The 24926-nt window shown below is 37.1% G+C and overlaps 1 protein-coding gene across 3 annotated transcripts in view; it reads right to left on the reverse strand.

The window, feature by feature from the left end:
* The window catches only part of PCCA (propionyl-CoA carboxylase subunit alpha), a 356179-nt gene that overhangs the window by 73771 nt on the left and 257482 nt on the right, over nt 1-24926 (reverse strand). For all 3 annotated transcript variants that reach the window (XM_082675555.1, XM_082675556.1, XM_082675557.1), the window contains one exon: nt 6696-6794. In XM_082675555.1, the coding sequence (XP_082531681.1) occupies nt 6696-6794 (99 nt within the window). The remainder of the gene's footprint in view (nt 1-6695; nt 6795-24926) is intronic.

Below are 24926 nucleotides of genomic sequence, written 5' to 3' on the forward strand. Positions count from 1 at the left end.
CCTGAATGCTTTCTCAATAACTATCCCAAAAAATCCTGTTCCACAATGAGATACCACTTGATATCCATTAGGTTAGCTATTACAAAAACGAGAGCAGTAACCAGAAAATATCAAGTGTTGGTGAAAACGTGGAGAAATTAGAATCCTTGTGTGTTGCTGGTAGGAACGTAAAATGGTGCAGCTGCCGTTAAAAAACAAAATGGAGGTTTTCAAAAAATTAAACCAGAATTACTATATGATCCGGCAATTCCACTTGTGTGTATACACCCCAAAGTACTAAAAGCAGGGACTAGAAGAGGTATTTGCACACCCATGTTCATAGCAACATTAGTCACAACAGCCAAAAGGTAGAAACAACCCAAATGTCCATCAACAGATGAATGGATAAATAAAAGGAAAGAAATTCTGACACATGCCACAACACAGATAAACCTTAAAGATATTACGCTAAGTGAAATAAACCAGTCGCAAACATATAAATACTATATGAATCCACTTACATGAGGTACCTAGAGTAGTCAAATTCATAGGGACAGTTGCCAAGCAGTGCGGGGAGGGGGGAATAGGGAGTTAGTGTTAAATGGGAACCGAGTTCCAGTTTGGGATGACAAAAAAGTTCTAGAGATGGACAGGGGTGATGGTTGCACAACAGTGTGAATGTACTTAATGTCACTGAACTATACACCTAAAATTGGTTAAAATGGTAAATTTCGTATTTTTTAATTTATGTATATTTTACCACAATTTAAAAAATCCTGTTAAGGTTTCAAAATAGTGTTGAAGGAAGAAAAATCTAATTAAAGTGCAGCAGATTTAATCCCAGATTGGCACAGAACTCTGAATTTCTATCCTTTTTTCCTGCTTTTAGAAATTGGTAGATGATGGGTGGCTTGGTATGTAAAAGCACAGAATGCAGGGTTCCCTTTCAAAACCTTGCTTTTGAGAGGATAACCACCTAACGACGATAGGGAAGGCCATAAAAACCTATTAGAAAAAAAATTTTTAATGGTCAAAGCAGAGGACCAGTGTTCATTGGAGACAGAATTTTGAGGTCACTATGGTACCCCGCTGTACGCATAGAGAATTCAACAAATTGTGTCAAGTTTAATCAGCAACTACTCCCAAACCCAACCCCCTCATTTCTGTGCACTGCCAGCACCCCAGTTTAGGGTCCATTACCTCATGAGTGAAGTAATAGGAAATATCTTCTAAATGAACTCCTTTCCCACTTCCCCCTTCAATTCCTTAACCCCTCTTTTATTATAAAGACACTCTAACCTCCCACAACAGCATTTTTTTTTCTTGGCTCAACAGTGTTTTGATGGACATTACTTCCCTCTACAAAACGTTTCAATAACATCTCCACTGGTGACTGAAAAGCACAGGCTCCTTAGCCTCCCATTCATAACTTGGCTCCTCCAATCTGTTTTCCATGCTTAGCTCACATTACTTCCCTATTTGAATGATTCCCAATCTACCTCCCATTTCATGAACATGCTTTTCTAAGGTGTATCTCAAATATCATCTGAGACCCTGGATCCTGCAAAACACCCACACCCACACCCACACACACACACACACCCTCTTTAAGTGGCTAGGGATTCCCCAGAGATAAATGACAAATGAAAGTAATCGACACAGAGCTCATGAAAGCAAATATAGTGACCAGAACTTCATATTAAGGAAAAAGTCACCTTTTTGTTCACAATTAATTGAGAAATATTTTACAGAAACAATAAGCCTTTTAAAGAATTCTGGGGTTGGAAAGGTGAGAAGGTGGCAAACTAGTTAGGGAAAGAAAAGCAGGTGTGTAGGTAGTGCTGGAGCAACTGGTTATCCATATTTTAAAAACTAAACCTGGTTCTTTCTTAACTCACACCATGTGCAATATTCAATCCCAGAAGGATTAAGGGTTATAATGTGAAAAAGCACAACATAAAAGGTTTAAAAGAAAATAGAGCCAAGTATCTTTATGAGCTGGAGAGCAGAAGAGGATTGTTTAAACAAATACAAAATACACAAACCATAAAGGAAAAGACTGAAAATTCTCATACGAAATCTCAGATTTAAAACTTCACTCGTATAACTTAAAAAGGGAAAAATGTAAGCTACAAACTGGGAGAAGTTGTTTGTAACACATATAACTGACAGAGGGTCAGGACACATAATATGAAGAACATTCATGAACCAGTAAGAAAAAGACAAACAATCCAATAAAAAATTGGGCAAAAGCCATAAACAGGTATTTTGCAGAACAGAAAACAGGACTGTCAATAAATATATTTTTAAATGCTCATTGTCATTACTAATCAGGGAAATATAGTATACATTAAAACCACTGAGAGAGATTATTTAAACCCACCAGTCAGGAAAAACTTAAGTCATTTGGATACCAAGCGTTCATAGGACATGAAGAAAAACTGTTAAGGGCACAGATTCCTGGCTTCAAATTCTGGCTCCTCCATTTACTAGCAGGATGCCTTGGGCAAGCAATTTAGCCTCTGTAAGCCTCAGTTTCTCCAACTACAAAATGAGAAATAATACTAGCACATATTTTATTGACTTGCTGTGAGGATTAAATAAATTAATGCAAAGAAGTGCTTAGAAGAGTCAGTGCCCGGCATAGCAAGAATACAATAAAGTCAGCTTGTTGTTCATACTGCTAATGTCACCGTCTTCATAACTACTGGTAGCATGTAAATTGGTACAACCGCGTAGGGAAAACCATTCGGCAACACCGTGTAGGGTTAAGGGTGCATATTCCCTAAACCCAGCCATTCTACTGGCATATTCCTTGAAGAAACACTTATTTCAAGAGGAAACACGTAGTAGAAAAATGTTCACAGAACCACTGTTTGTGATAACAAAATAAATAATACAAATGTCTACCTAGGGGAAAAAGAATAAACAAATTGTGGTAATTAACATGATTTAATAACATATAGCATGGAAATAAACTAAACTACATTCATAAACATAGACCAAACTCACAAACATAACACTGGAGGAAAAAGCAACTTAGAGAAGCATAGAGAGTATGGTCCCATTTATATCAAGTTCAAGAACACGAGTAACTAAATAATACATTGTTTACAGTTTTACTCTATATGTAAATATCCATAAGGAAAAGGAAGTGCTAAGTTTAAAAATCGGTATGGTGGTTACCTCTAGGGGCGGGAGGAAGGAGGATTTACTCAGGGGATGCACAGAAGAAAGTCAATAGCATTGGTAAGGTTTCCTTATTTAATCTGGATGGTGGGTAAACAGCCTCATTAAGTTATTCTTTACCTCTTATAAGACTAATACATGTTACTTTGCGTATATAAACTGTTTCAATAATAAAAAGTTTAAATGTATATACAAAAATCCAAGGAAAAAAGAACAGCAGTTACTACTGTAAAATCGCTTTTGAAAAACACCTGTGGTAATATCCATCCCATAGTTCTTCTCTGAATTTACCATAAACAAGGGCAAGAGAAATACAAACACATTTTCATAGCTATTTGCTTGGAGGTAATGAGCTGAAACTCTTGGGCAATGCAGCCCAGGAAGTCAGCATAAAGACAAAAGGAGTTAGGAATAAACATTGACCATCTATCCATGGTTCAGGGCAGGTGCAAGAGAAATCAACAAAGATCACTGTGAGGCCACCAGTTCTTTCTGTCCTGTGGTTCTTTCAGACCCCTTCCTCATACAGTGCTCTTCACCCCGACTGTTGCTAATATTTTCCAGGAAGAATGATTTCCCATTTTTCTGATACCTCCTAATTCCTCTCTTTGCCTCCAATCTCACTCTTCTTCAATCCATTTTCCACAATGGAACCGAAAAAAACTTTCTAAACTCCAATTCTGTTCATACCATCACTTCCTTAGTTATAACTCTTCCATGGGTCCCGCTGGCCTAAGAATAAAGCAGAATCTATACTATGTAACTGACAAGTCTTCGAACGACTTGGCTCCTACTTAAGTCACTTTGCTCATCACTTCCAGCTTATCTTCTGATTACAAAAGGTTAAAGCAGTGGTTCTCAAACTGTGGCGCCTACAGCATCAGCACTACCTAGGAACTTAGAAATGCATGCCTAGCCCAGACCTACTAAATCAGAGTAAACTCTGCAGGTGGGTCCAACAATCTGAGTTTTAACAATCTTCCACTTGATTCTGAAGCACACTAAATAAAGTCTGAGCAGCACTGGTTTACAGCACAAATGAGACGTAAATTAGTACCCGAAGAACTCTGTGGGAAAATTGAAAAGTACTGTACAGCATAGTGGTTAGAAGCACACAGCCTGGGGTCACAGTGCCAGGGTTCAAATTTCTGCTCAGCTTCTCCCTGGTACTGTAATCACAGGGAAATTACTTAGCCTGCCATAGCACAGTGTAGTGGCTGACAGATCCTACAGCAAGGCTGCTTGGATTTCAATCTTGGCTCTATCCCCCATTAGCTATGTGACCCCCAGCAAGTCACCTACTATCTCTGAGCCTCAGCTACCTCATTTACAAAAGTATAAATAATAGCACCTGCTTCATATAGTTGTTGTGAAGATGAAATGAGTTAATATACGTACTATGCTTAGAACTGTACCTGATACACATTAAGCACTGTTTATTATTATTAATTTCACAGGGACCACATTATATTTTGGAGACAGAGAGTCAACACTGAGTGCTAATGCCTACAGAGAATAAGTAAAACTCACCTGTTCTGATGAGGAAAAATTTTCCTCATCTTCTATTACGGAAGTGACTTTTTCTTTTTTTTTTTTTTCCCCAGTATACCATTCATCCCTCTGAGTTTACTTTTTTCCAATGAAGGAGCACTTAACTGGAAGGAATGACCTCCTCCAAAGAGGCACGGGGTCTGCCTTGAGTGCCATTTGTTTCATAATAATACTTCTTTTTTAAGCAAAGCACTTATAAGAATGAAAAGGGATTTACTGAGCATTATCCCTATGCTAGTGAAAATACTTCTGGGGATAATTCCAAATACATACCCAGTGTTAATTTACCTAGAAACTCTACATGTAAAAGTGCTATTAAGACACCCATCTGCACAGTCATTAAGAACACTGAAAGTAACATGATACAAAGATTTGGAAAGTAGAACTTTGTATCTCTCTCTCCTCACTAGCAAGAGGTCCTACTATGTCCCCCAGACCAAAACACATGAATGTCAGTCACAGTACATCCAGTGCAGAGTATCTATTAACATAAACAAGTGTAACAAAACCATGTTTTCTGAAGACATAATAACTGGATCTCAGTGATATGAAATTATGCAGTGAAATTTTTCCAAGGGTCTCCAAGTGTTTAACCTCATACTTAGAACATGAAAGAAAATATGAGAGAGAGAAAATATACTGGAGCAAGTCACAAAACCAAAGTCAAAATAAGGGCTCATTACTGAGAGTTCAATGCTTCTTGTGACCATAAAGGTAATATACTAATTGAACCCTGAAAATCAGTTTTGTCATTAATATGTATTGAGATTCTGGAATCCTCTGTCCCACGGTTTCTAACAGAAGTATATATGAACCTGGTGTACAGTAATCTTTAAATGTGATTTTCTTGATTTCTCTAGGCTTAAAAAATCAGTTTCCTGTGTAAAATCAACTTAAGGGAATGTGAAGATTTTCATAGAAAAGAAAAAAGAATGAGCATTTAATGCTATGGAGAGTTTAGAATTTTTATCTGCATGTGATAGCCACATGTTCTGTGCTGTTTTGATTTGCTTTTCCTGGACCTCAACTATGTGGTGAGGTAAAGGAATTTTGGCAGCACCTCTTTTCATGATTTTCTACTTTCAAATGAAGGACACTGCTTACAAAGAACATTCAATCAACTCTGGATTTCAAGGCACCTCCTCAATACAACAGATTTTATATTGGGGGGAAAAGAAAGGTTAACAAATTAAGATTACTTAATTTTTAAAAGGCATTGAGGGACTTCCCTGGTGGCGCAGTGGTTAAGAATCCGCCTGCTAATGCAGGGGACACGGGTTTGAGCCCTGGTCCAGGAAGATCCCACATGCCACGAAGCAAGGAAGCCCGTGCGCCACAACTACTGAGCCTGTGTTCTAGAGCCCACGAGCCACAACTGCTGAGCCCGTGTGCCACAACTACTGCAGCCTGCATGCCTAGAGCCTGTGCTCCAGAACAAGAGAAGCCACCACAATGAGAAGCCCACGCGCCACAATTAGAGAAAGCCCGCGCACAGCAACGAAGATCCAACACAGCCCAAAACTAAATAAATAAATTAATTAATTAATTTTAAAAGGCATCGATGTGCTATGGCAAGTCAACCTGAACAGCTCTGCTTCTGCTGATTTAATACCACACAATTCCAATTACAGAGGAAAGAAAGGTAACAACGTCAGTCATATTTTACAACTAAAAACCCACAACGGCAAAGAAAACTGCTAATCTTCCGATGTTTTTAGAAAGGCACGCAGGATGCTTTATAACAAAGTATAATATATAACCTTCCCAGACTGCCTGAAAAAGGAACACACTGATTCCTCAGAATAGGACTTAACTCAAGATCCTCTAAAATAAGAAAAAGTGTTTTCAACTATAAAATGTATGAGATGGATAAAATGTAGGTTTTCCATACTCTGTCTGTAAGTATTAACCACACAGGTATTGGTAAGGATTCTGGACTTGATGGAGCCCTCTAAGCACCTCACCAGAACATTTACCTGTATCATCCTCTGCGTGCCATCAACGTTGACAGACAATAAGGGTGAAGCCAGGTTCCACGCGCCGGTCACATTTAGTTTCGACTCATCAACTTCCACCTGTTGTGACACCAAATAAGACTGTTACCATGAAGAAAGACAGAAAACTGATCTCAAGTTCACTGCTGCATACAAAGCAGCAGCCATTTTAAACAGATGGCTCCCCAAACAACCTGTCATGTTTACTGCTCTCACCATGAAAGACAGGGTCCAATGAGAGTCTTCTCAGCCATCTCTGGGGAGAGGTGAGGACCTGGGCACAGCTGCCTCTGGGTACTGAGGTTTCAAGTGATTTCCAGTAAGTAACAAGCAGCCTTCTAAGTCTAACCCTATCCTGCGTGCTACATTTACTGCAATTAGACGAGTAATGCATATAAATGCCAGTGACATTTTGCGACCCACACAACAGGGCTTGCACATAATATCCTCTCCAAGGACCGACAAAGAACTTTTTCTGTGTTAATTTTAATGAAGGACTATGCATTGTTATCTTAATTAAACAGAAGCTTTAATTAGGCAAAAGTTTTTGGCGTTGAATATCAAAAGTCTATTTGAACTTTGCAAACTTCTGTCCTATTTCTGTCCATCATAAATGATTTCATCCAGTCGTCATTCAAGAAGTTACCTCCAAAAGCCCATTACCTTTTAAAACAGATATTCTTAATAGAAAAATTTTATTATTCAAATAAATAAAAGTAATTGAAAGGAAAAAAACCCTCAAAGCTAACTTAAAAGTACCATTCCTTACTTCTTCCTTTTCATTCACTCATTTGCTAACTCTTCAATGTGAGAAGTAAGCGAAAATAACACTACTTTAAGTCTACAGTAAACAACCTAACAAAGAGAGATTTAAGTTTCCTGAAGTTTCAAAATAAACCTGTGGCACAGCCAAGATACATTGATCCCTAACAATTCTTTCACTATCGATTCTCTTAAAAGATACTCACTCACTATAATCAAAGGCACACAGACTTAACACTGTTTAGAAGAATACGTGTGTACCTATATATTTAGATGTATATGTTTGGATAGGTATTTATGTATATATATTTCCGCAAAGATATGTTATTGGCTATGTACTGAAGTATCAGTAGGACATGTATCACACACTGGCTTGCGTTTCTGGGTTTAGTGGCCTCTCTGTACCCACAGTACAATCCAGTTACATGGAAGAAAAAACAATGGCTTTGGAATCACACTGACTTGGGTCTCACTTGACACTGCTGCTTTATCAAGTGCAAGCTGTTTACTAAGTTGGAGTATTTAACCTCTCTGAGCTTCAGTTCCCAAACTATAACACAGTAAAAATAGCTATCTGAGAGGGGGGTGCTCTAAAGATTAAATAAGTTAACATATGAAAGTCTCTACCAATATGCTTGTCATGGTAGGTCCTAAATATTTCCTCTCTTCCCCTGTCTCTAGTAATTTTACTGTCTTACCTTTAAACTAGTTTTAAAAATAAGGTCAGATAATCGTACTATCTCACAGATTACTTACTATTAAAATACTACATGATAAAGGTCTGAGAAGCAGAAAAGGCTACAGTTTTGATTAAAGCAGCACTGATCCATTTTAAATGATCCTATTTAGCCCTTGCCCCCCAAATTAAGTATCTCCTTATGCAATGAAAGATTTCCAAAAGAAGCTCTTAGCAGGTAGGTTTTACAAATATTAAATGCTAAAAAGATATTCTAAAACTGAAATATTGCTTTAAAATGTTTATAAATTTAAAAGTTAAAAAAAGTTCAGTAATCAATTATAAAAGTTTTATTTGTTAAAAAAAAGTTAAAGGTTGTAAAGAAAGGTTTTGAATGATAATCATTTAAAATTTGTTATCTGATATTAATTTCCAGTCAACAGGGCTGACAATGAAACCGTAATTGCTATCATTGGGGCACATGAAGGGGAACTGAGGAAAGAATCTAATCTACTCAAATCATGTTAGAGGAAGAACCAAGTTGTTACACCCTGAAATAAACCATTTTTATGAATGTCAAAACAAACTGTGATATATCCATATGGTGGAATATTATTTGGCAATTTAAAAAGGATGAAATACTAACACATGCTACAACATAGATGAACCTTGAAAACATGGTAACTGCAAGAAGACAGTCACAGAGGACCACAAATTATATAGTTCCACTTATAGGAAATCCAGAATAGAAAAATCTGGAAGAGACAGGAAGCAAACTAGCAGCTGTGTTAAGCAGGAGTCGTGAGGGGAATGGACTGGGGCGGGGAGGTTGAGGGGTGGTGGCTATGCGTAATAGGCTTTCTTGTTGGACATGATGAAACTGTTCTAAAATTGACTGTGGTGATGGTGGCACAACTCTGTGAATATACTACACTCTACTGAATTATACTCAAACAGGTAAATTACACGGCATGTGAATTATATCTCAATAAAGCTGTTAAAAAATAAGTAACAAATGAAAACATGGAGGGTGGACTTTATTTTTTCAAAAACCAGAAGCATTACTTTATGAGAAATTAAAGAAGATCTAAAAAACGGAGACATAGGGCTTCCCTGGTGGCACAGTGGTTGAGAGTCCACGTGCCGCTGCAGGGGACACAGGTTCGTGCCCCGGTCCGGAAAGATCCCACATACCGCGGAGCGGCTGGGCCCGTGAGCCACAGCCACACAGCCTGCGCGTCCGGAGCCTGTGCGCCGCAACGGGAGAGGCCACAACAGTGAGAGGCCCGCGTACCGCAAAAAAAAAAAAAAAAAAAAAAAAAAAAAGGAGACATATATCATGTTCATGAATTAGAAGAGTTTTAGTGTTATTAAGATATAATTTCTCTCCCGAATTGACCCATATATTCAATGTAATTCCAATCGAAATCACAGTAGGCTTTTTTTTGGATAGAATTGATAAGCTGATTCTAAAATATATACAGAAAAGCAAAGGATATAGGATAATGAAGACAATTTTGAAAAATAAGCAAATGTGGAGAACTCATGTCACTTGATTTTAAGACTTCCCATAAAGCCACAGTAATCAAGACACTGGTGTAAGAACAGACATATTGATTAATAGAACAAAATTGAGAGTTCAGAGACCCACATATAAATGCCTAGTTGACTTTCAAAAAAGGTGCCAAGATATTAAATATAGTTTATCAACAACAATTGAACATCTATATTTAAAAAAATAAACCCTGGTCCTTACCCCATACCATTAAAAAGAAAAATCAATTCAAAACAATTAAAACTAAATGCAGGGCTTCCCTGGTGGCGCAGTGGTTGAGAGTCCACCTGCCGATGCAGGGGACACAGGTTCATGCCCTGGTCCAGGAAGATCTCACATGCCGCGGAGCGGCTGGGCCTGTGAGCCAGGGCCGTTGAGCCTGCGCGTCCACAGCCTGTGCTCCGCAACGGGAGAGGCCACAACAGTGAGAGGCCCGCGTACCGCAAAAAAAAAAACAACTAACGAACTAAATGCAAAGCCTAAAACTATAAAACTTTTGGAAAACATGAGAGAAAATCTTTATGACTTAGGGCCAGGCAAAGATTTCTTAGGATACAAAAAATGCAAATCTTATGAGAAAAAACAGACGAATTTAACTTCATCAAAATTTAAAACTTCTGTTTGAAAGACACTTTTAAGAAAAGGAAAGTCAAGCCACAGGTTGTGAAAAAATATATGCAAAATAATGGACTTGTATCCAAAATATATAAAGAACTTATAACGCAAAAACAAAACCAACTCATTTTCTTTTTAATGGACGAAAGATTTTAACAGACACTGCATCAAAGGAGACGGATGACAAGCACACGAAAAGATGCTCAAAATAATGAAATGGTCATTAGGGAAAGCCAAATTAAAGTTATAATGAAACAGTGTTCCACATCCGCTAAAATTAAACAGAGTGGTAATACTAGGAGCTGGTAAACAGTGGAGCAACTGAAACTTTCATACATTGCTGGCAGGAATGCAAAATAGTAGACCCACTTTAGAAAACCCCAGAGAATTGAAAGGCCATGTACACACAAAGACCTATACATGAAAGCTCTGAGAAGCTTGTTTATGATAGCAGAATATATATAGCAGAATGTTTACATCAGCCTCAAACTGGAAAAACCCCAAAAGTCCAAATGAACTGAATAATGGATAAACAAATACGGTATATCCACACAATGATCTAACTAGCAATAAGCATTTCAAAAACATTATGCTAAGTGAAAGGAGGCTGAAACAAAAGAATACACACTGTGTGATCCCATGTATTTGACATTATATGGCAGGAATCAGACCAGCGGTTGGTAGGAGGCAAGGGTAGGAGGGTGACTGACTAGGAAGGGGAATGAGGGAAATTGTGGGGGTGATGGAAATGTCCTAAATCTTGATATTGGTGCTGATTACACAACTATATATTTTGTCAAAACTCAACCAAACCACACAATTAAAAAGAGTAAATTTTATACAGATTGTACCTCAATAAATCTGACTCTTAAAAAATGAAAACATAAGGAAAAAACATACCTCTTCAAAAACTGAAAACAGTATTTTTGAACTACCTTTGATTTATCTTCCCTTCCTGATAAATCGATTTCTCTCCCTGTATCCTCTGCTACTGGATGAGTGGATGTGAATGTTACCTTGGCAAGAAGGACAGAACGCAAGTTCCTTCCAGACAGAAACATGAAAATTAAATTATATGAAGGAAAGACAGAAGATGGAGAGATCGCAGTAGCCCCATTTCCTCTCTTTCATGGATCCTTGGAAACAGGTATGGGGGTGGCAGTAGAGAGAGATGGTATTCTGACTGGTAGCAAGTACCCTAAAAATATCTGGGCTACAGGTCTACTTCTGGAACATAGCGGGAATAACAATATAGCACTGATGGAGAAACAGGCTGGAAAGATGATCCCAGTACATCATAGTAGTAGGAATCTAAAAGTTTCTACCTGTCCTACTGAGATGACTAGAGAGAGTCTGGGTCAGGATAAAGACCACATAGAACTGGGGACTCCATGACTGAAGGCAAATAGTAACCAGGACCACGGGTAGCAGAAGCCTCTTTTTTTTTTATATCTTTATTGGAGTATAATTGCTTTACAATGGTGTGTTAGTTTCTGCTTTACAACAAAATGAATCAGTTATATATATACATATGTTCCCATATCTCTTCCCTCTTGTGTCTCCCTTCCTCCCACCCTCCCTATCCCACCCCTCCAGGCGGTCACAAAGCAACAAGCTGATCTCCCTGTGCTATGCAGCTGCTTCCCACTAGCTATCTACCTTGTTTGGTAGTGTATATATGTCCATGCCTCTCTCTTGCTTTGTCACAGCTTACCCTTCCCCCTTCCCATATCCTCAAGTCCATTCTCTAGTAGGTCTGTGTCTTTATTCCTGTCTTACCCCTAGGTTCTTCACGACATCTTTTTTTTCTTAAATTCCATATATATGTGTTAGCATACGGTATCTGTCTCTCTCTTTCTGACTTACTTCACTCTGTATGACAGACTCTAGGTCTAGCCACCTCATTACAAATAGCTCAATTTCGTTTCTTTTTAGAAGCCTCTTTGATGACAAACAGGATCAACAGTCACCGGTCCAGGTCCTTTTGCAGCAAAGCCTTGCAAGGACACTGTGGGTTTGAGTTCTCTGTCCCACCTCCATGGTTATGAGACCAATGTGACCGCATCCCCAGAGGCCCCTCTCACATTCACCCAGAATCCACATGTTAGTGGAAGTGGGAGGGAGAGGAAGAAACCTGAAGTACTGTAGTACCTGAAAGAAACGAGTTAAACCAAAAGAGACCAAGATCCTGCTTATTAGCAAGTTTTTCTTCCCCCTCGCCCCTACTAAAGATCATATGTGATAAAAAAAAAAAACTACATTTCCTCATACACCTGGTAAGTAATGAGTCTAAGTTTGCAACTTCACTATATAACTGAAGGGATAAGCTCCAAATCCTAAGCTATGAAACGTATCTGCAAATTTTAAATGACGGAAGAGAACATGCTGAAAGCCATCACATGCCTTGTCAGGCCTCAAGCAATAAACAGATTTCTAAACAACAAAAACAAACAACAAAACAAAACTCCCATAGTTCTGAACAGTAGATGCAATGATTCTACTGATGCTATCATTAGATGAGTGGAAGCTAGATCTAAGTATAAACCGTAGGAGAGGTAGGGAATGTCTCTTTAAACCACAGTTTAATACCATAAAAAGGTGGAGGCAGACCACTGAAGAATTCTTGTTACTATGCCATACATATTGTTTACACCTAACTCTTCAGCCAAGGGGACTGAAGCAGCAGAGGCAGAGTGTAAGTAGCATTTCACTATTACGACACTGAGAACCTGACATAAAGAACCACCCTATCTTTTCAATGCCAAAACTAATGAGAAATGAAATCTAGGGCAAAGGAAATAACAGATATGGTGAGAGGGTATTAGGGTAACAAGCCTGACAAGGAAACGCTGTAGGCTGCCCATGCTTATAACCAACCACTTACCTTATTGCAACATAAATAATAATCAGAAAACAATCAATACTGAATCTTTGCATACAATTCTCAAAAAAAAATTTGTAAAAAGAAAAAGGTAAATAAAGAGCATGTAACACAAGAACTCCTCAAAGAAACACAGGAAGAGTTCAGATAAATAATTCTCCAAAGTCTCAAAGACAACCATAGGAAACGTGACCCTTCTTTAAAAAAAAATGAGCTCAAAGAAGAAAAACAAAGGTTCAAAGAAGAGATTGAACAACAACAGAAGGAAATGAAAATCAAGCTGGCAGAACTCAGAAAAAAATGAAGAGAAAAATAACATTATAGAGATAAAAGCCACATTAAGAAGCACTAAAAATAGAATAAGTGTGACTAAAAAGAAAGAAAAGGACATACAGAAATCATATAAAACAAAGTGGAAAAGACCAACAATATAAAAACAATTTATAGAGAAGACAATAGATATGGAGGAGGGAGAAATGGGATCCAAAGTATATACAAATTCTCCTTCGAAAATGCTATAAAGAAAGAACAGGGAATTCCCTGGCAGTTCAGCGGTTAGGACTCAGCGCTTTCACTGCTGAGGGCCTGGGTTCAATCCCTGGTTGGGAGAACTAAGATCCCACAGGCTGCGTGGCACGGCCCCAAAAAAAAAGGAAAGAAAGAAAGAAGAGTAAATGTAGATTCATTTAGGGTAAAGCTTTGCAAAATAAATAAAACCTTGAATTTGTAGATCAATGATGATTATGGAACATTAAGAATAAAGAAAGAATTATGTGGCTATTTAGGCAAAAATATGAAATCATGCACAAGCAAGGAAAAAAACTCAGGTCAGCCTAACTTCTCAAGAGCAACACTGATACAGAAGACCACAGAGCAATGTGGTATAAGTACGAAAAAAAGAAAATGTTGCCCCCCAACATTCTCTTTTTATACCCAGCCAAGCTGTCCTTAAAGTGTATCATATAAACATAACCTGCAGCATATAAGAACCTAGTGCCCCTTCTTTAAAAATGAGGCATCTCTATACATACTGATATGAAACCATCTCCAAGAAAATACAGAATACTATATAAAATATGCTATCATTTATTAAGGAAAAACCTTTTAAGTGTGTGTTTTAAATGCATAGAATATCGCTGGACAAATGTATAAGAGGAGCAGAGTGGCTGAGGGACAGAGATGGAAGGGAAGCTTGCTTTTCACTGCCAACCCACTCACACTTTTTGAATTTTATATATGTATAAAATTGTATATGTATACGTATTTTATAAAAATTTTTTAAGTGAGGAGAAGTGTAAGTGCCTAATTCCTCTTTCATTATAGCATACAATCAATACCTACTTTAGATCTTTCACTAACAGCACACAATAAATAGTAGCTGTTGTTTTAAAACTTCATTTTGGTTAACAGAGCAATACTCTTTTCAATTTCTCTGGTTGTAGATTTACTGATTTCATCTACAACACCCAAGCTGACAACACATTTCAGACAATCTCTCTTTCTCAACTCTCATTCTCATCTGAAAATGAGGGAGTTAAAACAGCAATGGTGAAGAACTCCTCTAGGTCTCAAATTCTACAGTTTGATGGTTGCAAAGCCCTTTTATTTAAGATATATTTAGAGAGTTAATTTCTGATATGGCAAATTCTAATACAGGAAAGGGATTTTTGTTTTGCTCAAAGACCTCTGTTTGAGGTTGGAAGTTTTTAAGATTTCTCCTTTAATAGGCAATAAAAGTTAACAAATTAAGTAAAATTCAGTGTGGGGATAAGAGAGACCAAGAGTGAAGTGACAAATGACATAAAACTCTGGGGCTCAAATAAAATTTCACACCTTTCAAGGCAGACGATATTGTGGAACTGTTCTAGCACCATGAAAACACCATAGTATTTTAAATTATTTTAAAACTCTGTATTTAAAAAACAATCCAAAGACTCAACATCTCTATTTAGAAACACTAACTCAAACATAAAGTTAGTCTTTAAACAGGCATAGGACTCAAGTGTACAACTTTACACTAATTATCATCTAATACTGACCCACACTCTTGGCAGATGACCTCCTCTTCTCTTTGCCAAAACTGAAGCCATAAGTCATAAGTCCATGAGACATAAGTCCTCTTATTTTCATGCATCATCAACCATCTTCTTTCCTCTACTGACATTCACACACTGGCCGCTTCCCCTCCGTTTTCAAGCACACACAGGATTCCCATATTTTCAAAGCACGTGCACTTGGCCCGCTATGCCCTCCAACTACCAAACTATTTATTCTCCTCTTCTCTCTGACAGGTTCTAGAATAAGTTGCTCTGTACCTACTTTCTTACCACATACCTTTCCCCTTAACCTTCCACAATCTGGCTGCTAAAACTGTATTCTGAAAGATCACAAATCTTCTTCAGCAATTTTTATACTCTCTTCTTATCCTCATTACTCTTTACTTCTCAGCAGGAAGGAAGACCTCTCTAAGGAGGTGATTTTTAAGCTAAGATCTGAAGAGTGAGTGGGAGTTAATGTGGTAGTGGTAGGTGGGAATATCCAGAGAGAATATCATGTAGAAAAAAAATCCCTGAGGCAAGAAAGAGCTTAGCTTATTTGAAACCAGTGTGCAGAAGACAGGAAACCAAGGAGAACATGGCACCCAGAGAGAGGATGGAACAGTGGGAAACACTAAAGGATTCCAACTGGAGAGTGACATCATTAGCTTTGTATTTTTAAAAGATCGTTCTGGCTACAGCTTGGAGAATGCATTAGATGAAACAAAAATAAAAATTATGGGGACCAGGTCTAGACTACTGGTAGTGGAGAGTAGTAGTATATTCAGGAGTAATATAAACTGGGGGAGGAAACTGGGAACTGGGAACACAGAGGTCAAGATATGAAACAGTCACTGAGGAAAAGGGAGAAGAGTGACCTTTTGGAAAAACAGCAAAATTGCCACACAGGGTTCAAAGCGCAGCTGCAGTGAGACACTGTGGCCAGGTAATGGTATGGACCATCCTCCAGCAATGCTCAGGTACCTTGTTTGAGATGGGCATAAAGAAAACAAGAGGTTGAGTTCATTTGAGTTTGGTATTGATGGAAGAATGAAGGGGTTGAAGAAGTTAAGGGTATTTGTTAAGTGAATGACTACAATTATAGGCCAGGGAATCTAAGCTGGATAAATGATAGAAAAATGGGAGTGGATTCAGGAATGGAGGGAAAACATAAGGACTAACAGTTGTGTTGAGGCAGAGAGACAGACCATGAACTGGTTGCTAGTCTTCAGTTGCAGGGGGAGGGATGCAGGGGAGGGAACGTGAAGGTTGACAAGAGGAAGGGGAGGTGGTGATGTAGACCAATGAAAGTGAGCTTCAAAGAACAAGGGTTTTATAAGAGGGAGGGGAAAAGTTATCTAGAGTGACACCAGGAGAAAAACATTCCCAACTCCCATCTCTGAGGTGCATGCAGTATGAGAGCAAATCTCCCCCCAGGTTTCTTTCTGTTAAGGCAAGTTAAGAGGCAGAACATTCAGAGAAAAGGCTGAGAATCCAGGGGACATGGCTGATGACAAAGCAAGAGATACAGAAGGCACAGTGGAAAAAGGTTGAGAGCAAGTAGAGAGATTATGCCGAAGAGCATAGGAAATAGGTTTAGGAGTAACAGCTGACTCAAAAGGCTTTCAAACTGCCCAGGTTCTCTGCATCTGCACCACTACCGCCTTATCCAAACCCGCCACCCATCTCGCACCTGGGCTACTGAGAAAGACACATCTTCCCACATATATTCTTCCGTATCTACAACTGGTTCCCCTAACCATAAGCAGAATAATCATAAAACTAATCATTTACAACATCAGAGATAAAGGGGAAATAAAGACAATGTGAGAACATCCAAATGGAGGTCCTGCCAGCTTTCAAAAAGTGTAAACTCTAAAAAGACATGTACTACTGTAATCTTTAGTATAAGGACACCACATTTCACACCACTCTGTAATCATTTCAAGATTAAATTCTATTTAAAATATTGACATTATAAATTTGAATTAATCAGAGCAAGGCTGTGGTGGGTGGAATTCATGAAATTCATCTCAACATGCTCTATTTTCTGATAACTTTCCCCTGGCTTAATCAAAGAGATCAGTGTAGATAAAAATCATTCATAATAAGAATATTTATGATGTTTGAAACAACTGTTCAAAAACACAATTTCCTTTCTATTTCAAGAAAGCATTTTCTCATATTTAACAATCTACCTGTAACTCTGTATTCCATTAAAAGAATTTAACTGCATTTGTGGTACAAACAATGTTGATGTGGAATATTTTCCATGAGTTGTTTGGAACATTCAATTTTCCTACCTACGTAATCATAAGGGAAAAAGAAAGTGCACACCCTAAATTAATCTGACATTTGAGAGAGATTACTTACATCCTTTACCATTAAAAAACAAAAAAGGCACTTCCTCAGAGATACCTCATGACACAGTTACAGCTTCTATTGGAGCAGGCACCTGTTAAACAATTTTTTTCAACATTAGGAATGTAAAAACTTACAAAACAAAATATTTGCCAAAAAGTATTTCCAAAAATAATAAAAATTGGGGACAATGCAGGCTGTAAGAAGTGTTTTTGATTCACCATACGAGTCTTCTTTTTTGTTATACACAAATTCGAAATTCTTTTTTTTAATCATCAAATGTTAAGATGATTAGCATTGCGAAGAAATCTAAGATAAAAATCAAGGTATTCCACTAGTTTAAAGACTCTGATCAAATATCTTGCTTCTATTTCTGAAAACAATACCAAGGATGAAAAAGACTTGCTTGTTAATCAAGCCATAACTAATTTTCAGAAAGGAATAATTAGTTCCTGCACCTTTAATAGGCTTTCAGAGATTACCTTAAAAATAATTAATCTGCATAAAATATGGAAAAAGATCTGCAGTTTTCTGATTTGACTATAAAGCTGGTAAGGGTCCTGGAAATAATATACTCCAGCCCAACCCTCTCTTCCTTCTATTTCATATATAAGGAAATTATAGAGCCATATAAATTATGTAAGTTATAGAAGCAATTATCTTGCAATTCTCCTCAGAGTATATCACTTAAATCCACATGTCAAAAGCAAAAGTAACAGACGTAAATCTAAATACTAAGATACAGTGCTTGTACATAGTAGTCAGTCAGTGCGTATTTTACCTTGAAAGAAAAGAAGACTGTTTTAGAGATAAAGATATTTACTGGTTCTTTTGGTTCTTATCTCTTTAACTATTGCTAACAAAAATATGATTATTAGATGTATATCAAACAGATGAGGTATATTCACACTCCCCAATAACAAAGGAATCTCTATGTCATGCAGTTAATTAAAGTGGGATATTACCACCACCCAACATTACCATAGTTCACTGACTTCTACATAAACTGCTGTTGGATATGTAGAATACAAATATACTTTTTTAAAAAAATTCTAAAAGTTAAGATATTGACAATAAGAAGCACATAATTTTCCTATTATTTATATCTAATAACTTTGCTATGTGCCTCAACATTTACTTCTCAGGTAAACTATAAGAAAAATAACTCGAATATTTTATTCTAATAATGAATAATTCTTAATATTTTAATATGAACTATAACACAGTCTTATATCTTAATATAACACAAAGAGAGTAGGTTTTCTTTATCTTGTTCTTCTATTTACTAAAATACTTTATTATTCCAGAATATAGTTAGGATACCTCTCGTGCCCTTCTAGAGAGAAATGAGAAAACTTGTTTTCTGAAAACAAAAGGAGACAACCATTTTTCACACGTTTCTTCTTTATCACTATCACCTGGGAAACAGTCTTTTATTTCTCTCTCAAATATATATGTAATAATGACAAAAACATCAAGAGGAATTAGACATTAAGGATGGTGAAGGTCTGTTAATCTGTCACAAAAGATTATATTAAGTATGCATGTGTTATAAATGTAATTAAATATATCTCAAAGGATGTGAAATGTAAAGACAAATTTTAGGTACTGATCTACAATCAACCATGTTGACTAGTTTCTGTTTAATTATCGCCTCATTAATTGATCAGTAACAACTTGGATTTCAGTTGGATGGTTTTTTTAAAATTCTACATTATTTTGCCCACAGTTTAATTATAGTAGTACTTTCTTTTGGATTGGTGTGAAAAGGTCATTCTCTGCAGATAATACTGTAAATTATATCAGCTGAATGAGTAACTCTAGGTGGATGAGCTTAACATAAGGAGCAACTGAAGCTGCCTTTACTTCACCTACCAAATCTACCAAATCATGGTGGAATCCTGTGTTTTCTACGTAGTATTGTCGATAGAATGCTTGCATCTGAACCTCAGCTCCACACAAGTTACCCAATTATTCATGTCTGTTTCTTCATATGTAAAATCTATTCTCAGAGTGGCTGAGGAAAGAAGTCAAGCACTTAGAACAGTATCTGGCACACAATAAGTCCTAAATAAATTCTATTTGTTGTTAGTAGTTCAATTTACTGGTACCATGTGCTCTTCCCACAATAATGATTATTCTCAATCTATTTTTCTCCTTTTCCAAGCATACCTGCTTTTGCTTGTTCTTCCATTAATACCTCCTCCATTATTTAGCCTTTTAATTTCATCTGATTTCTATCAGCATTTATTTTGCATTTCATATGTATTTTGCTACTACAGACGTCCCCCGATAAAATCCCATTATCTAAGCTGGTGGTTCACCACCACAGAACCCGCGCATGAACTAAGCAGGCTATGGGACTTTACGACAATGTCTAAGTCTTCCCACTCCTAAATTCCTAACACTGCAATTGTGACGTGCTATTTCTTAATCTTACCTACATTATATAATATCTATCTGTGTCTGTTTAACATTCTAGTACTATCCTTAGACACACAGTTTGTCCTAATATACTATTTCTTCTGGCCCAAAACAAATATATTTGATATTCTGTTTTCCATGTTCCTATCTACCAAAGATTATTCAGTAGTTCTGTCCTCTCTTCTCAGCCTCTGCGGCCTTCGGTGACATTACTCCTAATAGATATACTAAGGTATTTTTTTATCTCTTTATTTACAGTGTAATACCAGTAACATATATTTGACAGTTTTATGTCTGTATCTTAAAATTATAGTAGCAAATTTACTCCCCCAAAATTAGTATACATTTTATGTCCTTAAAACTTTTCATGAGGTACAAATCTAATAACAGAATGTTTTATAAGGATGAACAATAAAATAACTTCTCTCCTTTTTTTTCTATCATGGTTTATACCAGTTTCTTTGATAGGTAAAGGTCAGATTCATGAACTGACACCCAAGACCTACACATCAAACCCATTCAGTGAATAATCTAACAATCAGCCTTTTACTCTGCAAGTATCCGTTACATCTCAAGGAAGACCCTGGTAAAAGTCTGTCTATTAAATTGATTGTAATAAACAATGCACTTGCAAAGAGTCAATAAGGCAGCTTATCAGCTCTATAAACCATTGGCATAACCCTACTGGTAAGTAAGGTTAACAGAGTTACCAATATTCCTTCATTGGTCCTAACAGGAAATAGGAAAAAGGTGCAATCAAGTTCTACCATTCTAATGAATGGCCTGGGAAAGTATTTTTTATGTTTTCCTTTTCTGTGAAATAAGTTCAAATATACATAATAATTATAGCAATAGTATATCAAGCTTAGATTTCCCAATTGTTAATTTTTTTGTCAGTAAAGAATAAGTGTTATGATGTTTCATTGCCCTTTAATACTCCTAAGTAGGAGGATGCTCTCTGTACACAAGCACAGTACAACCAGCAAAATCAGGAAGTTAATATGGATCCAATATTACTACTGAATCCACAAACCCTATTCAAATATTGCCAATTGCCCCAATAATGACCTTTATGGTATGTCCAGTTTCTAATTTAGGTTCCTGCATTTAGTTGTCAAGCCTCTCTCTCTCTCCCCGCCACTCCCCACCAGCCTTTTTTTTTTTGGCAGGTTTTTAAAATAACATTCATTTTTGTCAAGTCTCTTTGGTCTCTGTTCATCTGGAACATTTCCTTGAATTTGTTTTGTCTTTCGTGAGCTTGAACTTTTTGAAGAACAGGGACCAGTTACTTTGCAGACCATCTCTCAATTTGGGAGAATGCTTCCTCATGTTAATTAATTTTTACCAGGACCACTACAGAAGTGATGTTGTATTTTATTTAGCATCATACCAGGAGACACATGATGTCAACCTGTCCCATTACCAATGAGGTGACTTTGTCATTGATTGAGAAGGTTCCTGCCAAGTTTGTCCACTGTAACATTTAGCAGTTAGTAAATGCATCTAGGTCTGTTTCTATATCTACCTATAAAAAGTCTGAGTTCACACTGATCTCTCTGATCCAATCCTAGTCTCCCCAATTCTACATTTGTATCTCTCTTCTCTGACAGTGAAAACCAGCTTTCTATTATCCACCTAACAATAAGTTTGCTACTTTTGTCTTTCTCAGTTTGTCCAACATACACATGTATCTTCTTCCCTAAATGTATTTCAGGTGCTTCAACTTTTAAAAGGTCAACTGATTTGATACTGATGTGAAATTTAAAAAGAAATAGGTTTCTCTTTGGATAAAAAAGGAACAGTGTACTAGATGCCCGATACAGGTTTGCAAATTTAGGACACTGGAAGATCTTCTGCAACACAACAACCGGCCCCCCCACCGCCCGCACCAAAAAAAAAAAAAAAAAAAGCATCGATTTGTAGAATATGCGGTATCTGCCTTGAAATACTCCAGGTAAATTTTTAAAAGGTGAGCAAGGCTAGGTAAAACAAAACTGGTGCATGGTACTCACTGTACTATTCTCTCAATTTTGTGTATACTTTTAATTTTATACTTTTAATTTTCCATAAAAAGTTAAAGAAAATAGATCTTCGGGTCAGGCCAACTATTTGGACAGTTCTTTGGTACCAAAGAATTCCAGTCCACACTGTCAATCAATCAAGCCAACGTGGCCATAGGGAGAGACGGTTTACAGACTGAGTCATGTCACAAGTGGGGCTGACAAAAGCTGACTCATCCTGAAAAATACTCCATCCACTAAATTTGACTTGCTTGGCCCTTTCTCCTCCCACTATTGCTGACATCTCACTAGTCTACCCCTCTCCAAATTCTGTTATCAACTACTAGGCTAAATACAAACTCTCTTCCTTTCTTTCTTTTCCTGCTCTCAACCCATCCAAACAGAAAACCTTCCCAAAGCCCCATCACCCATCTTCTACAATTCTATTTATTTCCACTTACCAGCCAATAATGTGGCTTTATTGTGTCTTATGAGTTTTCTCAGCTCAAAATCTTTCTTGGCTTCTGGTTGCTTAATAAATACAATTTTAACTTCTCAATGTGGCCCTCAAGGTCTTGTAGTACTAATGGTCTCCATCTAGCGAGCTATCGTTCCAATTTTTCTCCCCTCTTTCTCTTACATTCAACAAACGTGCACAGAACCTATTCCCTGATCTTTATTCCCACTATTCCCTAAACTTGGAACAGTCAGCTCAGCCTAACAGATGTCTACCGTCCATTCATTACCCATGATATTAAGTTCTTTATTGTGTCCGTTTGCTCTTGACTTTCTGTTCCATCCCCCCTGAAGACAGTTACATCATCTGTAGTCCTCCGCTAGACTGGACAGTATCTTCCCTTTTTTTTTTGAATTTCTATAACATTTTGTATCTCTATGCACTTATCAAATTATGCCTTATGTCACAATCATTAGTGCACTGATCCCAACACCTCCCAACCAACCTCATGAAGGCTGGTTGATGTCTTGTTCCTTCATGTACCTCATGAAGAGCCTAGCACAGTGCTTTGATGGTGAAGATCGGTGTGTCCTAGATGAGTACCTGTTGTATTAAAAATTATCTAATTTCGGGAGATAGAAAATCTTTTATTTTCATGATTACAGAATTACTGGAAAGCTCCCAAAGCTATGTTTTTAACTTAAATAGCACAACATAAAGCAGATAAAAGCATAATAACTTGCTTTCATACTCTTACTACATGTCATACAGATAAGTGGCTTTTATTTTAGACTGTTGACCACTGACAATATAGTTCTGATTCAAAACACCCAAGACAGCTTTTGGTAAGACCAATAAAGTAACTTCTAAGTAAAAATATGTTTAGTCACAATGTCCTATAAAGTGTTGATAATACCTGTATTTAAAAAATCCATATGTGCTTAAACTAGCAGATTACAGTTATCCAACAACATAAAGGACTCCATCGGCCCTCTGATGAAACAAAATCTACAAAGGATGTAGTATTTCAGAGGTGAACACCCCAAACCTTACTTGCAGGTACACATCCAAGCACATTTAACAGAGGTCATTTAGAGGCAGGCAGAGTTTCAAAACAAATTTTAAATGCTATTTAAAATTCTATCCCATTCACTTTCATGTCCACACAAATAAAATCATCCATTCAAATTGTTAGATAAATCCTTTTAATTCTGATGATTACAAAGTAAGACCATTTTATTATTTGTAAAACTACGCTCCCAAACAGAAAGGAGAATAAGCCTTGCACTTCTCCAGGAGCCTTGAAAAAAGGCCAGGGCCAATATAATACATCAGTTCTGATAGCAGTTACTAGACATAATACACCTATCATGGCCATACTAAAAGCTAACAAGAAAAGGGATAAATGGAGAACAATCAAGAATGGTACAGGAGATTAATGAGCAAACAACATTCATTCCTCCAGAGCCACAAACTAAAAAAGAAACACTGAAATTGTTTTTACATTTCAGTTCCTTAGAAAGCTATTAAAAATCTAAAATATTTCAAGCAATGCTACTTTGAAATAAGGATCAACCCAAATCAATCCTCTGTACAGCCCAAAAGCATGGAAAAAGAAGCAATAGCCTAAAAATTTATCTTGGCTTCTCCACTTCTTACCAGTTGAGAATTAACATCTTAAACACCTTCTAAAAAGTTTATGTTTACTTGACTGTAATAAATCTCAAGGGAACTTTGATTAAAAGCAGAGTACAAAATTTATATAAACTACTCATCTATGTAATAACCAGTAGACAGAAGGGAGGGTGACAGTGACTGTTTTCAGCCCTTAACTTTCAAGCTGAAGCCTCTAGCAAGCTTCTCTCCCTAGACACTTCTTTGCAAAAGGGACCTCTGAGTGAATGAAACAAGACTCAACTCTACTTTTTAACACAGGTAATTCTAAATCATTTGGAGGTGGAGAGGGGACAAAAAACACATAGAAATACCTACAGGAGCAAACATAAGGCAAACAAGAGTCACACCATCTCCTAACTCACATAAAGAAAAACACTTTCCTTATGGAAAGTATTTCTACTGAAGGAAAATACATCATTATCTCTAGGACAAAAATGCTAAGATCAAGCATTACACAACCCTACAATTGTTAATACTCTGTGAGGGGTGGTCCTCATACAGACAGAACAGGCACAAAGACCCACCCCAGTGATTAAAAATTCCATCTGGGAGTCATTCCTTTCCATTAAGGAAGTGTCTTTAGAAAGCTCCTGTTATAATCACACTACCTAGAAATTAACTCATTTGTGCATGAGCACACAGATTAGTTTATTAGGTTATATAGCTCTCTCTTTAGATGAGTCACTTTTGATAGAAGGAATCAGGAAAAAATTTTAAAACAGGTACCGGGATGGAACTGGCCAAATACGGAAGACCTTATAATAGTAGG

The sequence above is a fragment of the Grampus griseus genome (assembly GCF_964374135.1).
Source record: "Grampus griseus genome assembly, chromosome: 18".
Taxonomy (NCBI): Eukaryota; Metazoa; Chordata; class Mammalia; order Artiodactyla; family Delphinidae; genus Grampus; species Grampus griseus.